Below are 17,506 nucleotides of genomic sequence, written 5' to 3'. Positions count from 1 at the left end.
AAGCGTGTTTCCAGTGGTCTTTTAGGGTTGATTAAGCAGTTTTTAGCCTATATCAGAAATACCTGTGTTGTTTTCTGGGACATACTCTGCAGAGTGGCAGGAGTTCATCAGAAATTAACCTCCGAGTTGTTGGCAGGACCATTGGCCTGGAGCAACCCACCATTCCTTCTTTTCTGTTCTCTGTTTACACTCTCTCCCACTAGCTTACAGCCCCTCACACCCCCAAACTAATATTACCACTGCAACAAAAATCAATCAATGTCAATATCAGAACTTTCCAGCTTGGAATATCGTAAAAAAGACCTTTTTAAACAGCTTTTTTTTCATCTGCTCCTGATTCACAAGGATTTGAATAAACAAATATTCAGAAATGCTTCATTTTCTTTTTATATGTCCTCAATCATCAGAAGAAATGCCATGAGAACATTTTAAAAACACCAATAACACAATTTTCATCGTAGTGGGTCTTTAAAGGCAGACACCTTGGGTAGTTAGGTAAATGTTCCTTCCTTTACATTTTTTTGTTTGTTTTCAATATCAAATTGGCGTCACATTATTTTTTTAATCATAAATTCAGTTCAATTTTATTTCCTCTAATGTGAGTTTAAACACTGAAGTTCTGGTTAATGATCTGTCACTTTGAGCAGCTTTATCTTTAAAGGTTTGACACCATCTTGTCAAATCTTGTTCATTTTGCTCTGTAATGTTACATTCAATTCATTATAGACAGAGTTGAACATGTCATAGTTTCAGGAGCAATTACACTCAGATTTCAGACTCTTTGTGCTAAAAATAAAAATATTTTATATAATAGGATTTTAACATTTTTTTTCTGTATTTTAAGTTAATCAAGTCATAAACTGACCAATCAGATGCCTCAGTGAAAGTAGGCGGTCTCCCATCAAATGTTTGAAAGGTTTGGTTGACAGATTTCGTGGAGCCCACTTTCAAGCAGTAGGCGTGTGGACTTCCAGCAAGATGACTCAGACTGATACAAACCGATCACTGCTGATTGGTCACCTGGCTCCAATATGGCAGCGTCTGTATCGCAAACTAATGGCGACCTAACTGACCTCATCTGGTTGGAGCTGGAAGTGAAGCGTTTCCTATGTGTGACGTCACACCGACTTCTCTGATACAGTCACCAGTTTGACCCAATGACCTCCTGGTCTTAGATCAGGAAAACAAGTATTTTTCGCCTCCTTTTCAGAATGGGGAAAAATAAGGTTTTTTGAACGATGACAAACGTTTAAAAAAAAAAAACGTTCGGGTGGATTTTAGAACCGGTTCAGGTCTGAAGAGCTTTAAAGAAGCAAAAATGAATTAGACCCAGAGACCTGAAGACATTTTATCCACACGGGTCAAATTGACCCAGCAGTTTCTATCAAGCTATGATGACATGCAGAAGAAAAACCAAGGATGATGTGAGCGGGGATTGTTTCTTTTATTTCCGGCTGGTCATCTTTTCGGAGTCCTCCGCTGAAATGTAAAAACGATGACATACTGAGTGTAAACAAAAACACTGAAGTCACACAGATGCAGTGTAACAGCTCTCCTTTAAATAACACAAACAAGGTAACACTTCAGAATAAATAAAGAACTACTTCCTGCTGATCAGGAGGGAACGTTCTGCCCGGCCTGAGTTCATCCTATGAACATTGTTCTTTGCTGTTTTAAGGCTTGGAAACAAATTCTGTGAATGAAGCTCAGCATTCCAAATAAAAACAGAATTCCCATCAGAATCAGCAGCAAACTGTTGGGAAAATACTGGAATTCACAGCTAAAATACGGCGCGTCAAGTACTTTCTAAACAAGATAACCCTGTAAATGTCCCACTCCTGGTGTGCAGCAGCAGTTTTCCTGCTCCGTTTGCTGAATCTTGCAGCTCCTCCGTCTGAACTCTTCCCTCATCTTCTAGCTGACCGGGTCGACCACTAGAACTTTACATTCCCTCTTGGCGATCTTGTCCAACGACAGAAGGCTTTTGTCCTGCGGCGGGAGGTACAGCGGCCGGCCCACCGGAGACCCGACGGGAGGGGTTATGGCCCGCCGCTCCATGGCACTGCCCGTCCTGCCGTGCAAACACGCACACACACATGCATGTATTTACACACACAGGTGCATGCATGTGCACACAAACACACATGTGCGTACACACAAACAGGCATGTTAAACGTGTCAATAAGGTCAATAGATGCGACGCTGCACGGCATTCCGCGTCACCTCATGATGTGCGAACGGGACGGCTGCTGGTGGGAGAAGGACTGAGATCGACCCAAGCTGGCCTGGTGTCGGTCCAAAAGGTCTCGAACCGCCGGGCTGGACGGACTGTTTTTACCTGAGACGAGAGGAGAGGACATGAGTGAGATTTTATTTTATCCATGATCTCATGAATGTTTTAGAAAGTTCAAACATGGAACAGACAGGAAGCTGCTGCACTATCGCAGGTTCAACCCTGTCAACTACAGAAAGACTTGATATACAGATGCTAAAATGAACAATTAAAGTGTTTTATATTTAGAAAAGAAAATACAACATTTCTCTCAAACCTCTTTTCATGGTCAATTCGTGTTGATTGACCAATCAAGTCACAGCATTGCAGTTATGTAACTCCTGGAGGATTCTGAGCTAATGCAGTTTCAAATAGGCCCCTCCCCCCTGCTGGATACATGTTGAGGTACAATTCTTACGTGACAGGGGCCGAGCATCGGGTGGCGGGTTAGACACGGAAGCGGTGAACTGCAGCTTCAACTTCATGTGCTGACTCAGCTGAAAGAGAGCAGAAGAGGTCAGGAGGCGTTCCTGAAGGGGAGGAGCAGTACCACCGGAGCCCACGCACCTCGTAGAGTCCGGGCCGGAGGATCTGGAAGGCCACGCTGAAGGACAGAGTGCTTCCTTTACGGCAGTGACCCAAGTTACTGAGCGGCGAGTGGCACACCACTGCCGCCAGCGCCGTGTCCTCCCCCTGACCCCGCCCTGAGCGCAAAAACAACATCACAGGGAGGATGGAGCGGGTGCTCAGCAGTCAAAGTGGAACTTCAGAAGTCTGCTGCAGAGCATCAAAATGGACTTTCTTCTCGTTCTGCGGCTGCCTTAACCCTTGTGCTATCCTATGACCACACCCTTACATTGACGTGTTCTGCCTACCATGACAAAGGTGGATGAAGGTGGAAAGATTTCATGTAATCCATGGACATCAGTGAAGATCACTAATCATTGAAGAAAAAAGGTTCAGTGCACTGTCTAGTGGGTCTAGATGACCCAACTCCCAACATTAAAGTGCCTAGAATAGCACAAGGGTTACTGAACTTTTATTTCTGGGCTTTTCTCAGTTCACTTTTCCTTTCAGAATTCTCAGACTGAACATCAAACCCTCAAAGCATCTGAAGTTTCTAAAGAGCAGAGCGGTACAGAGCAAAGCTTTTAGAGGGAAAGCAGACCGACCCTCCGGAGTCCAGACGAGCCGCACGGCCAGGAAGTCCTGCAGGTTGTTCAGGAGAACATATCGGACCCGGAAGTGCTCCTTCACTCTGACCATGCTCGGACAGCTGGCGGTCATGACGAAGCGCGGCTGGTCCAAACGGATGCTGGGCAGCCTACGGGAGGTGGGAGGAGCTTTGTTACCTTTTTTAAACATTTCAGCAGGAAACTGAGAAACTTGCAGCTGAGGCTGGTGCTGCAACGCTGTTTGCAGCGTTTGCTTTCTTCTTACAAGTAACCTTTGGGACTACTTGTTCTGCAGTTTTCACCTGTAGTGCGTGTAGATGCAGTTAGTGAAAGGCATCTTGGGAGTGGACCACTGCAGCACAGCCACCAGAGGAACCTCCAGCCCCTGAAACCAACACAGCCACAGTGAACAAGAGCAGAGCAGGTCCGTCTGTCTGAAAAAGGTTTGTTACAGTTCTGGAGTGTTACTGTTCGGCTGAAGATGGTGTTCAAGTTTTAAAGTTTCTGGTTTCCGTTAACATTTGAAAAGTTTAGGAAAAATAGATTCTTCACATTTAAATGATCTTCCATGAAATCCCGTTTAAAAGGCAGTTTGAAAGATTCTGACGATATTTTCCAGAGGATGAAGATTCAATAAAACAGCATGGCGGTACAATGGTTATCACTCTCACCTCACACCAAGATAACCCGGTTCAAATAACAGAAGTGATCTTTCTGTACAGAGTTTGCACTTTTCCTAGGCCACAAACATGAACAATTGCAGGTCCCTAAATCCAGGCCTCGATGGCCGGTGTCCTACATGTTTTCCAACCAACCTGCCATTGAGGCTCCTTATTGGCTAAACACACCTGATCCAGGTAATCAGCAGCAAATAAGGCAGGATTTCTGGAAAAACCAGCAGGACACCGGCCCTCAATGCCTGGATTTCATGATAAAAAAGGAAATAATTGCAAAACCTGACACCTGCAGGAACAGATGGTTGGTTATTATGTAAAGCAAAGTAATTTGTTGGATGAAAATATCCAAAAACATCAAACCTCGTTCGACTCCTCTTGAAGTGTATCATTCAGATGGAGCTGGAACAGGAAGTCATGCTCTTCCAAAGCACTGAGCATGCTGGGAAGACGGCAGGCCCGGCTGTCCATGTGGCAGAAAGACGCCATGCCAACCTCACCTGATTGGTGGCTGTGGGGAGAAACATCAACAACCATGTTTGTGGTTAATCATGAACGTCTGTCTTGTTGTAGCTGTAGCTGATGCAGCAAGCTAACAAATAACTCAAAAGCATCATCATACTTGTGACCCATGGTTTTTCTCTCGACATCAGAGATTTCAGAAACATGTAAAAACAACTGTAAAAAAAAAACTTCACGTTCATCAGAATGTTGGTTCTGGTTCTTTTGGGTTTTTCTGTTTTCTTTCATCTCTCTCATGGCTTTGGGCGCGTCAAAACATTCAATTCCAGCAGGACATTCCAGTTTTTTTAACGTTTTTTTGTAGTATTGTTTACATAGTTGCTACATTTCACTTATAAAAGATTGTTCTTTAATTGTCTTTCCAGTTTTTTGGTTTTTGTTTATTCTTAAAGTTACATGACAGATACTCCACTATGTCTTCAGCATTCACATGCATTTTCACAGGGAATGTCGTTTTCCTGCTTTTATTTCTTTTATTGCATAAAAAGTTTCAAATTTAACATTTTACTGTTGAAAAAGAAAAAAAACTTGAAAACTATTATTTCCACGACAAAATCAATCTAAAGACAAGACAACAATTGTGTCACAATGACGGCACCTTTTTACATACCTGCTGTTGCCCCGCCCATTTTCTCAGGTGGTTTCTGCATTGGATTTCAGAATCCCAGTTTCATTGACGCAGACACAAAAGACCAAAGCATTTCGGGGGTGTTTGGTTTTGATCATTTTGCATTAATGAGTGGAAAAACATTCAGAAATATCGTAAAGCTGGGTTTGGCTAAAAATGTGAACAGCTCTGAAGCAAACCAACGTTTTTTATGCATTACTTGTCTTTAAGTTTTTTTTTCATTCCCTGAGAGGTTTAATTTAATGCTCACAATTAGAATTTTGTGTTTTCCCTCGGGTTGTGTATCTTTCTCTCTGACATGAGTCCATACGGTTCCTCATACATGGTCACCAAATCCATTCATACAAGATTCAACCAACGATGTGGCGATACAAAACAGTCCACTTCTTTTACTTAAAGGGAGACAATCTAAATATATACATTTTCATCTGGCGTTCATGAAAATGGTTTTAGCAGAGAAAGTCTTGTGTTTTTCTTACAATCTTTTTATTTTAAGCAACAAAATCAAAAAGTCTTAAGAACGTAGCAGCTTTGAACATAAAAAACGGCCAATTTTGGGTATTTTAGACCGTTATACTCTGTGGTTTCAAAAAATGGGTCACATTAATTTATTCAGCTTTGTTTGCAGTGCTGTGGAACAAAAAAGGGTCATCACATGTTTAATGTACACACATCCCTCCCTGTGGTTCACCTTAAGCCAACTGGAATGGACCTGACTCGGTAGAAGCAAGCATGTGATTGGACGTCTATTTGTTGCATTCAGTGTACATCAAAAGGTAAAGAGTAGAAACCAAACAGGAAGAGGAACTGAGAAGCTTACCAGAAACTAGTTCTTTACTTCCTGGTTGATTTTAGAGCTTTTAACCAACATAATCTTGCTGATCTGTGGTTTTGAACTGATACTGCTGTAACTGTATGTGTTTCTTTTACATCCCCGTGTTTTGTGTCTTACTGCTAAATGCCACATCATGTTTAGTCTAAATGTACAGGTATGGAAATCAGGGATGTCACCTCATCACCTTACAGTAATGTGGTTTTGTTCCAAACAAAAGTGTCCAGAGGCTAAAGAATAGTTTTTTTTCTCTTCATTTTTTTGTTTCTTGTTTAATTTTCGTTGCTGGTGAAGCTGCAAAGCATTGACCGTTCTGATTTTATTGGTACTCAAAGATGTGGATTATTAGGGGCGTGTCTGTTTGATTGACTGTTGAAGGAGGCGGAGTAAACGCTTTGTGTTCCCCGTTCATAATAACACTGAAGTCCTTCCTCTAAATGTTCCTCCTTGTTTCTTCATTTATGGCAGCATCCGCAAACAGCAGATGATCTTTGTCAGGGATCACTAAGATATTGATGCTGCTAAAAGAATGAAAAATCTGTTCAAAATGAAACATACAAATGTGTCATTCAGTTCCAAATGAAACTCCAGAGTTTATCATCACGTTTTCTGTTTTCTCCCTCGGGATCAAAATAATGGAGATACTGTTGGGACACTGACTGAGGATGATGAAGGAGGAACTAATCTGGGTAGGTTTAAATTACCTCAATCCTTTTTTGGTTCATCATTTTTGAAAGAAGGGTAATTTTGTAAGACATGAAATGAGGCTCAGAGGACGTTTCAGCAGCATAAATGTTGCTGGGTAAAGCAAAAGGCCACAGACCTGCAGCTCAACAAACCATCCCAGTGTTCTGAAAACAGCAGCAGGACACACGTTTGAAAGGCTGTGGAAAGTCAAGGGTTGGTGATTTATGAGCAACCAGACTGCTGAGGACCCAGGACAACAACATGACAACAAAAACACAACAAACCAGTCCAAAACACACAAAAGCAATTTACTAAAAGATCCTACATCAAACTGCAGATGATACAAAAATGAGAGGCAGAGCTCACAATGTGACCAAAGAGCAACACAATGTAAAAAATGTTACACAACAGAAAGCAACAACGACGTTTAATGTCCAAAAAGAAAACGATACAAACATGAGCGTCAAGATTTAAAGAACGGAATGATGTCACACACAGGGAACCAATCACCGTCGACAGTGTCGGTCCAATACGTACCACACGTTGTCCACCAGAAGCACGGAGCCGTCAGGCATCATGGGAAGATAGGAGGCGTTGAGGTTGGGTAAAATGCGAGCATCTCGGATGTTTACCTCCTCCTGAGACGACTCATTCAGTACTGCGAAGCAGAAAGACAACAGATGTGTGTGCGCCCTCTGCTGGAAGGAGGACCATTCTACATGTTCAGATGGAGCCTCAGCTCTGAAGAAGAGGTCTTCTAGGAGTCACCTAACAGTCAATGTGAAAGCCCGTTCCATACATAGAGTATGCACTTTATTTTTTATACATTTACGAACGGTGGTGTAGCGGTATGCACTCTTGTTTAAGAGGGGCTGGTTTAAATCCTCGTTGGGTTCTTTCTGTGTGGAGTTTGCATGTTCTTCCTCCAAAAACATGCTTCAGTGGTAAACTGTTGGTCCCGCTGTGGTCCTATGATGGACGGAGGAACTGGAGGAGGAAGAATTTAGGACCAGACTGACCTTTGAGGACGAGGAGGTGTTTCCCTGAAACTGTCATCTGCTTGCAGCGGACAGTGGGAGGCGGCAGCACAGTCAGCGTGGTGCTCACTGCAGAGGAGAGAAGTGGTAAAAGCGAGCTTCTTTCATCTCAGAGGAACATTTCCAGGCAGAATCAGAAGTAAAAGCAAAATCAAAGTGATGAGGGTATGTGATGTCATGATGTATCCAAGACAGATACCAAAATGTGAGGAATTGTCAGAAAGTACAAGTAAGACTAAACAGGCTGTGTTTAAAATGATTCAAGTCTTTACTAGTGCAATAGATCCTCCTAGAATTCATCTCGCTGTGATGAAATGAACACAATGAAAGCAGAATAAAACAGTGGAGAGCTGAAGCTATGAGAAGGTTCTCTTTGGCTAGTGGTTGAAACAGACTAAAATACGGAACAGAAAACATGTTGACTTTAATACAGAGTGAGCTACAGAGCTGCGTTTAGTCGCTTTTGGGTCATCTTATCTGATATTAGTGGATTAAAAGAGCTAATATTTAGACTCACAAGTAAGGGATACTGCCGTGGAAGTGTTCATTATCAGAAATTAATGTAGGCCGGGGAACCCTGAACAGTCTGACACGAAGTGTGTTAATATTGATGCACACTTTGAAGGTCATTAACCCGCTTACACCATGGTCACTTGCAAAATCAATAAATATAAAATCAGTTTTTAGTACTTTATTCTTGTTATTTTTTTCAGTTTGGATCGCTTTTTGGACAAAAAAAGGACTATTTGTTACGTAGGTGTGGCGTTACCGTGACAACGCGCCGCTTAGCCAAGTGAGCTGAGACGGACTTCAACTTCAGCAGCAAAGGAAAGTAATAGAAATGCTGATGGTCATGATGTGCCAAATAAAGCATAAGTTCAGAGAGAAAGTTCAGCTCCTTGATGAAGCTAATGTTTGTTTTAAAGAAGCCAGAGCAGTGATACAGAACATTTGAGCTATGTGACCGGAACTACTTTTTTAGGTGTGCATTATCCCTGTTGATTATTACTTTTTTGAATCCACACCCAGCAGCCAATCAGAATTGAGTATTCACCCAGACCATGGGATAATTTTAAATAAATATTCTTGGTGAAGTTTTAACAAACACAAAAACCACACAAACAACATTTGAGCGACAAATTCATGAAGTCCTGAATTTTAAAAGGATCACCATAGATTTTAAAGTCACTGTCTGATCATCTTTTGATGGATTCTAAAAGTGTTTCCAGTGGTTTTTTATTTATGATTATGCCGTTTTTACCCAAAATCAAAAACATCTGTCGTTTTCTGCAGAGCGGCAGAAGTTTTTATCTCTGAGTTGTGGGCAGGACCGTTGGTACGGAGTAAGCCTGCCCCACTACTCATCTTTCATCTATTTACATTCTCTCCCGCTAGCTTACAGCCTCTCACACCCCCAACCTCACACTGGCAGTTCAACAAAAATGGTGAGCAGTATCAGAGCTACGCAGCCGTACAAGTTAGTCTAATATATGTTTGGGTCTGTAATGCTATGAAGACAACAGATTCCTGCTTTAATGATGATGATGATGGAGACTCTATATGCGATGTTTATTTTTATATCTATGAACTGGATGCAGTGCAAAGCAGAATGCATGGTGGTGATGCTCCTACCCTGAGCTTTAAAGGTGTTCAGGTCATGTCTGAAGGTGTGTGTGGGCTCTCGCTGCTGCAGGACGCTCAGGTATCCCAGCTCCTGCACCTCCGCCTTCTCTGCCTCCTTCTTCCACACGGTGACCATCACCTGCAGAACGACACAACAGCTGAGTGCAGACGCCGCGGCGGTGGCCAGCTGAACCCCCCCAGATGTTTGTGGAGCCCGATGCTCTGAAATGTTTTTCCTCCTACAGACACAAAATGCAAACGTTTCCCAAACTGATCTAAATGAATGTTTTTAGTTCAGGGACACGTTTGATAATCCGTCAAACAAACGTTAATGTAATTCCAATAGATACGACGCAAAGCTGCTTTTCTCTGCAACAGGACGACGGATTTAAGTAGATCACGTATGTAAAGTGTTGCATATCAGCGCAAGGCTGCTTTGCTCCGTTTCAGAGACCAATGGAATTACATTCATTAGGTAAAGGGTGGAAGAGTTAAGGTAGAAAGAATGTCAACAGTGTGTACATGCTGTGTACACACTGGGGCAAGTGTCACATGTTCAAGAAATTGTTCCAGGCTTTTTCTTTTCATAGCTCTATTCCGATATATGAAAGACTCTGTGTCATAGGATTCTAGCTGCGCACAAACCGCAAATATTCATTTCTCCTTCATGATCAAACAGTTTGTACATCAGTGAATTTAAAAGGTCACAAACAAATCCAGGTCTCTGATTGGTCAAAGTTCAACTGGTTTAACTTTCAATGCGCGCTTTGTAGGTAGATCCCGAAAACAAACTTAAAAACCTGTGTGGCGGCGCGTAACCGCAAGTTTTAAACACGGAAATCACACATTTAATCAGCGCGTTTACGTAGATGTTTCACTGGAAGTGGCTGCTGATGCGTACGTTGCTGAGGCCGCTGTGAGAGTCGGATCAGAATCTAAAGAAAACGGTGGCAGGGTCAGATTAACAGATTGGTTTGGCACATTCTGCAGTTGATTTGACTGAACTGCCTGGGTTCTTTGCTGTGCAGCTTCAGAATATGAACACGGACAGAGAGGCCCTGAAAGCCCACGCTCTGCCCAGAGACCGAAACCTGCTGACCGGAACCATCTGCAGGTCACCAGAGAAGAGCGCCGCCCTGACCTTGACTTTCAGCGTGCTGACGGGGAGTTTGTCCAGAGACACGGTGAGCGGGAAGATCACTTCATCCGTCAGAACCACCGGCTCGTCCAGAGGAGACTGACAAGAAGAAAGAGCTGGCGTTAACCTCAAAGACGCAGAGAGCATCTTTGCTGAGTCAGCAGAGACGTTGCAGATTGCAGAATGAGTCCTGAAAACTTCCAAAAGAAAAATGCTGATAGGGAAACAAATGATAGGGCGAAATAAACAAAACAAATGCCTGGAAATGCACATTTACAGTGCTCAGCATAAATGAGTACACCCTCTTTAAAAAGCACTCATTTAATCAGTCGCTCAATGAACAAAAGAAAAAGTTCCAAACTTTCCACGAGGTTACGTTTTTTTAAACACCCCATAACATGAAATTAAGTTTAATGATCTAACTTAGATCACAAAATCTTCAGTTTTACTTAAATTGGTTGAAGCAAAAATGAATACACCCTGCAACAAAAACTACTACATCTAGTATTTGGTATGAGCTCCATGGTTTTTAAGGACAGCACCAAGTCTTCTAGGTATGGAATGAACACGTTGGTGACATACTGCAACATCTATCTTTTTCCTTTCTTCAAGCAGAACCTCTTTTAGAGCCTGGATGGAGAGTGATGCTCAACTTGTTCTTCAGAATTCCCCACAGGTGTTGGATTGGGTTCAGATCAGGGGACATACTTGGCCGTTCAGTCACCTTCAGCCTGTTCTTCTTTAGAAATGCAACATTAGCTTTAGACGTGTGTTTTGGATCATCGTTGTGCTTCACTACCAAGTGAATGAAGTGATAGCAGCATCTTGGGCTGTGCAATTACTGGGCAATTACCATATCAATAGCGAGCAATTAACACCACCCAGTGAGGGCCCTTGGGCAAGACCCTTAACACTACTGCCTCCCGTACGCGGTTTGGCTGCAGCTCACCGCTCCCCCAGGGGGATGGGTCAAATGCGGAGAAAAGAATTCCCTTTGTGGGATAAATACAGTATGATAAAATAAAACAACAAAAATAAAAACTTCTCCTTCGTTGTAGAGCCGTGCATTGTTGAGTTCATGGTACCATCAATGACATGCAACCCCCCCCACACACCAGCAGCACTCATGCAGCCCACATCAGGACACTGCCTCCACCGTGTTTCACTGTAGCCCCCATGCATTTGTCTTTGAAATCCTCACATACAGTTTTAAAAGCGTTAGGGTGATGAAAAACGGTGATCTTTGCCTCATCATTTCAGAGTATTGAGTCCCAGTAGTCCTCCTCTTCGTCAACATGGGCCCTAGCAAATTCTAGGCGTGTTTTTTGTGCACAGGCTTTAGGGGAGGCTTCCTTCGTGGACGATAACCATGCATGCCGTTCCTTTACAGTGAGCCCCGTGTGGCGTCACGGGAAACGGTCAGTTCAGTTTGGCCTTTTACTGCTTTAGCTAACTGCAGTGAACTTCCATGGGGATTTTCTTCAACCCTTCTCATCAGAAGACGCTCCTGTCGAGATGTAAGCTTCTGTGGACGTCTCTGTAAGATGGTTGCACTTCCATCTTTCTTACATTTTTGGATCACTTTTGCAATAGTATTTTGACTGATATGTAAAGCTTTGTGGATCTTCTTGTAGCCCTCATTTTGGTGCAAAGAAATGATTTCCTTTCTCAGATTTTGTGACATTTCTTTTCCATGGGGAGCCATTGCTGACAGCATGAAATGGGAAGGAGTTTTCTTTGTTAAGAAATGCCCTTTTATAGTAACCATGTGCCAGACACCTGTTAAATAATCATTAGTCTCACCTAAGGCTGCACGATATGAGGAGAACTCGTGGTGACGATATAACTTGGGTTATATGAACAAATGACCAAACAACCAAAAAACATCATTTGCAGCTGTTTAATTTGAATAAGAGCCAATATAACTTAAATTACACTCCAATGTCCTTGTTCACATGGGAGGCAAACATCTAACATAAAAAAAGCTCCAAAATAAAATAATTAATTAATAAAAGGGCTCCATCCGATTGGTCAAATGCATAAAGGGGTTTATTTGATTCGTTAAATACTTCAAGCTTCCATAAGATTGTTTTAGAACATTTAAGGTCACCTTTTATTGCCATTTTCGCCATCTTTTGCTACATGTATATTGCATAGCTGAACAATAAATCGCAATAACGATAAATTTGCGATTTATAGTGCAGGCCTAGCGCTGGACTCACTTGTGGTTGAATGCCTGTTAATTAGAATTAACCAAAGGTTTAAGGTTAAAGGTTTTTATGACAAATGTAGTGCGGGGTACTCATTTATGCTGAGCACTGTAAAAGCTGAAGTACACAGCAGAAGCTACATTTGCCTAACAAAGGTCAACAGAATAGAGTTGGGCGGGGCTAATAACCCGTAGGTCCCATTCCCAGGCGTCCTTATGCTTAATACTTGACCTCACATTAATAATGAATTCTCCCATTAAATGTGAGAAACTTGTCCGTCACCTGGAGTGTCTGCTGAATGGAATATAAACATGACTCATGACATGTTTGCTAAAGGAAAAAAAGGAATTTGAAATGAAAAATATGTTGTATGACAGAAATGTTAGAAGCAGGAAAGCGTCTTTGGTTACCAAAGGGCAGCTTCATAAACGAGGATCTGTGCTTTTTTTTTCAGCAGCTCTGCGGTCATTAAAATGTAAAACAAACAATAAAGTTAAGGGGGAAAGTGCTGCAAGCACAACTGCCCGGACTGTCTGCAGGCAAAAAATGGGCAAACCTGTAGAGGACATGCAGGTGAGCAGGAAATATGAGCCCGGAAGGCTCATGTTCATGCACATTACTTCCTGCTGCAGGTGATAGGTCATAGTGAACACTTCTAACACAAAGGCAAGTAAGGATGAAGTGGGTGAGACGCAGGCATGCTTTTATTTTTTCAACCTCCCAAACTCTACACATTGCTCAAGGAGCCCGTTAGTGCTGGTCACATGGACTGTGACTGCTCCTTTTGTTCAGCCGGACTGTTGGAAGTGAACAAATTAGACAAGCAGAGAGTCGTTTGTGTGGACACCTTACAGGTACAGCTTACGGCTCGTGGACACCTTTTGCGTGCCGCCGGTACACGCACCTCCCTAATGGTTAGAGTGTGGTTTAAGGACAGGGTATGTCAGCATCACCTGTCCGTCATAAGTGCTTGTAACTTACAATACCCTTACAAATACTTTATGATACAATTACCACGCGCCGACAATGGTACGTTCCATTTTCATGACATCCCTTAAGCTGGCCGCATGAGCCTGAAGGGAACTGCAAGACAAACCTGACCTCCCTCCTCTCTATGACCTTCCACGGACCCGGACAACCTAGAAACCTGGCTAAGTCCCCCGTACGGGTCCACGTACATTAGTCCCTGTGTGGGCAGCAAATAAGCTAAAGGGTCACAGGAGCGACCTTTCTCAAAGAACATTTTCATCCTTGATGTGTATTTAACCCTGAGAACAGAGCAACAGCTAGCTGTAGTCCTAAATGTTAGCATGTCTGTGGGGCAGACTGGCTCAGCAATGCCTCAACCTTCAGATTTCCACCCAGGTCAGGTTCAGAACACAGACTTTGGTTGGAGGTGAGAAACAGAAGCCTCATCTGGAGTCATGTACCTGAACAGGCGCCCTGCGGAACTCCCTCAGTGCCGTCCCAGAGGAGTTGTGGATGAGCAGCGGCTTGCAGTCCCTGAAGCTGCAGCAGCGGGAGTCCACCCTGCTGCCGAGAGCCGCGATGGCTGCTTCCGCCGCCGCAATATAGTCGTCCTCGCCATCCTCGTTGCCTTCGTCGCCGTAGTCATGGTGCTGATGGTGGTTGCCTCGATGCCGGCTGCTCTCTCCTGGACTCACGCTGGCCACGGCACACAAAGAGCCAGCCAGCTCCCGCCACGCACGGCTGCTGGCCGATTCTGTCCCAAACCCTTCTGTGAGGCCAACACTGCCCCCTGCTGGAAGGCAAATGACAGGGGCTCAGTCCAGGTTCAAGACCCACTCTAATGAAAATGCTGTTTTTAACATGTTGTAGCATTATATAAAGACAATTAAGTTTTCTGAGTATTTCTTTATTCCAATTCCAAAAACATGCTGTTTGAAAAAGTGTAGTGTTGTGATGCAGAAAAGAAGCTGGACATCACCCAGAGAAAAGGACTGCCAACTCCATCCAAATGAAGTCAATGCAGTCGCTATTTTTTCCCTGGTATGAATGTCGCGGGGCTGCACAGTGGCGCAGTGGTTAGCGCTCTTGTCTCACAGCAAGAAGGCCTCTGGTTCAAGTCCCGGCTGGGGGATCTGAAACAGAACATCAATGGGGGACCTTTCTGTGTGGAGTTTGCATGTTCTCCCCGTGTATGCGTGGGTTTTCTCCGGGGTCTCTGGCTTCCTCCCACCGTCCAAAAACATACTTCATAGGTTAATTGGCAACTCTAAATTGTCCCTAGGTGTGAGAGTGAATGGATGTGTGTTTTCTACCCTGCGACAGACTGGCAGCCTGTCCAGGTTGTCCCCTGCCTTCACCTACAAGTGGCCGGGATAGTCTCCAGCAGCCCCGCGACCCCGAAAGGGAAAAACGGTTACGAAAATGAACGAATGAATATGAATGTCGCCATGTTGGAGCCAGATGATGTCAGTAAGCAGTGACTGGTCCGAGTAGTTCTGGGTCATTGTTTCTATGGGAACCACTCTCCATTCCGGTGTGAGGTAGTTGGAAGTCCACATCCCTACCATTTGAAAAGTGGGCTACATGAAATCTGTCAATCAAACGTTATGAACGTTCGACACACGACCAAATTGTTTTGTTGAGGCATCTGTTTGGTCAATCTTTAACTTGAATAATTTAACTACAGAAAAAAAATTAAAAATGAGGATTATCAGGAACATGTACAAAAAAAAAAGGAAAACTAGGCAAGAATGGTTATTCTGACTAATAGAACGACTGAGTAACAGCTGTTTATTTCTCTATAGAAGTCTATGGGATTTTGGCTTCTTGGAGCCAGCGGTCACTTCCTGTTTGGAATAGAGCAACTCAGTCCAGTTGTCTTTTACAGTCAATATATGGGTCACAAGCTCCCTACTCTGCTCCATTCTGATGTTTTCCTCGTCTGAGCTGGAATCTGGATCAGAACTGTACATCTGAATAGCTGGGATATTGCTCACCATTTTTGTTGCACCCCTAATTTGGGGGTTTTGAGGGGCTGTAAGCTAGCAGAACTCAGAGCTTTCAGTACTGGGGAGGGGAAGTGGGGGTGGGGTTGTTCCACATCAACAGTACCGCCCACAACTCCCCAAAGGTGAGTTTCTAATTAAATCCTGCCGCTCTGCAGAAACTACGTCCTAGAAAACGACACAAATTATTGATTCAGGCTAAAAACAGCCAAATAATTAACAGACCACTAGGAACCCTTTGAAAAAAGAGGATTGGAGTGAAACTTTAAATGTACAACTACTGACACATGTAGGAGGTGTTGAGGGTCATCCTCCACAATCCTGTGTTAGATTTGAGGTTCTGTGAGGTTTGAACAAAATCCACTGGGACTCCTCGTTGGTTTATCTATGGGCCTCCATTTTCCTGACTTTTATCTCTTAATGTCAGCTTTTGTGCTGCTGTTTTTCTTCATAAAGGTTGTGTTTTTCTGACCATCCTCTGACCTTGTGGTTTTAAGAATAGCCTCTTTTTTTTTTTAAACATAGAAATGATCATCCAACACACAGAAGAGCGTCGTCATGATGATGATGATGATGATGATGATGCACGCAGACTTGGAGCCGTTTCCCACACTGATCCGCTTGTGTGGAATAAACATCCAGGATCGATCAGGCTGATCAGCTTTCAGAGCCGCAGCTCTGAAGGCCTGCGGCATCTTTAATAAGCGGGACAAATGGCGGCTCGGTTCGGGAACCGACCGAGTCCCACCGCGTTGGAAGTGTCAACCGTTACTCCAAAACCGTTACGCGGTCCATAACGACAAAAACAAACACGTGGGGGTCGCCCCCCCCCCCTCCTCTTACCGGGGCCCTGCTCGGTCGGTGTCCCCCCAGCGTCCCTGCAGCGCAGTACCAGCAGGAAGCGGACGGTCTCCCCCAGGTAGAGGTGGCTGCGGCGCGGCAGCGAGCGGTACCGGGCCGGGTCCGACAGGTCCGTGATGGGCACCGCCGGGAAGTACATGAAATACTCGCACTGAGACTCCATCATCTGCACCATGGCGACGGGTGGAGGAGGCTGAGCGGCACCAGGACCACCGTCAACGGACCCGGACCCGAACAATGAAACGCGGACTTCCTGATTTCACTTTCAAAATAAAAGCGACGTCACGCGGCTTTCTTCCTTCAACAACAGCGACCTCTAGTGGCCGCTAATAGGCCATCTGGGACACGTGCTTTGTGGGGGAAAAAAGCCAACAGGACATTTTGATGGAATTGTTGTAATTCTCCCGTTTGTTCAGGGGTCCCCGACCTATCTTGCGCCACAGACCGGTTTGCTGCCAGGTAACTTATCACGGACCGGTAATTAAAGACAGACAAATTTTACTGTAGTCACACTACAATCAAGCCAAAGAGAACTTTTATTTGGACTTGCATGGCAGTGTACATCGCACAGACCTCTCCATCCTCTCCCCTTCCAACACTCATGGTGCAAAAAAGAAGTAAACACAACAGGAAGAAATAACCAAAGTTGAAACAACAAAACAGCCAGATGAAAGGACCCGTAGGCAAAAAGAAGCAGCAATGTCCTCTCTGCCCGTAATACTCCCTGGTCGGGATGATGTTTAAACATGCCTTCAAAATATGATACACCGCAAATAAAAAGTGCATGAAAAAACCGACTCACTTGGTCTCCAAGTTATGGAAGCATTTCTGTATCATAATTAAAAATAAAAGTCAACATTAGAAATGCTTTT

General features: G+C 43.8%; 1 protein-coding gene across 2 annotated transcripts; it reads right to left on the bottom strand.

Moving 5' to 3' along the window:
- Positions 1–1,425: 1,425 nt before the first annotated feature.
- On the bottom strand, positions 1,426–16,919 carry trappc14 (trafficking protein particle complex subunit 14). Of its 2 annotated transcripts, none has more exons than XM_011483851.4 (13): positions 16,617–16,919; positions 14,229–14,557; positions 10,592–10,687; positions 9,460–9,589; positions 7,810–7,896; positions 7,328–7,448; positions 4,485–4,632; positions 3,750–3,832; positions 3,445–3,596; positions 2,840–2,976; positions 2,691–2,769; positions 2,224–2,338; positions 1,426–2,071 (listed from the first exon to the last, which is right to left on the bottom strand). In XM_011483851.4, exons 1-13 carry the CDS (start codon positions 16,807–16,809, stop codon positions 1,915–1,917), a joined length of 1,827 nt encoding a protein of 608 aa, XP_011482153.1. In that variant the 5' UTR covers positions 16,810–16,919; the 3' UTR covers positions 1,426–1,914. The 2 variants fall into 2 exon arrangements, with proteins under 2 accessions (XP_011482153.1, XP_004076807.1); XM_004076759.5 differs by having other exon boundaries at positions 14,229–14,560; positions 16,617–16,918.
- Positions 16,920–17,506: the final 587 nt, after the last annotated feature.

The sequence above is a fragment of the Oryzias latipes genome, chromosome 14 (genome assembly GCF_053564925.1).
Source record: "Oryzias latipes strain Hd-rR chromosome 14, Olatipes_Hd-rR_3.1".
Lineage (NCBI taxonomy): Eukaryota > Metazoa > Chordata > Actinopteri > Beloniformes > Adrianichthyidae > Oryzias > Oryzias latipes.
The sequence above is the reverse complement of the archived record's forward strand: the minus strand, read 5'-3'. Positions and strand labels throughout refer to the sequence as shown.

Bases quoted from the DNA above. Each gene is read 5' to 3' on its own strand.
- trappc14 (XM_004076759.5), bottom strand. From the start codon at position 16,809: ATGGTGCAGATGATGGAGTCTCAGTGCGAGTATTTCATGTACTTCCCG. The intron at 7,897-9,459 runs GTAGGAGCATCA...TCTCCTCTGCAG, and splicing joins GAACACCTTTAAAGCTCAGG to TGAGCACCACGCTGACTGTG. The intron at 3,597-3,749 runs GTGAAAACTGCA...CACCTCCCGTAG, and splicing joins TGCATCTACACGCACTACAG to GCTGCCCAGCATCCGTTTGG.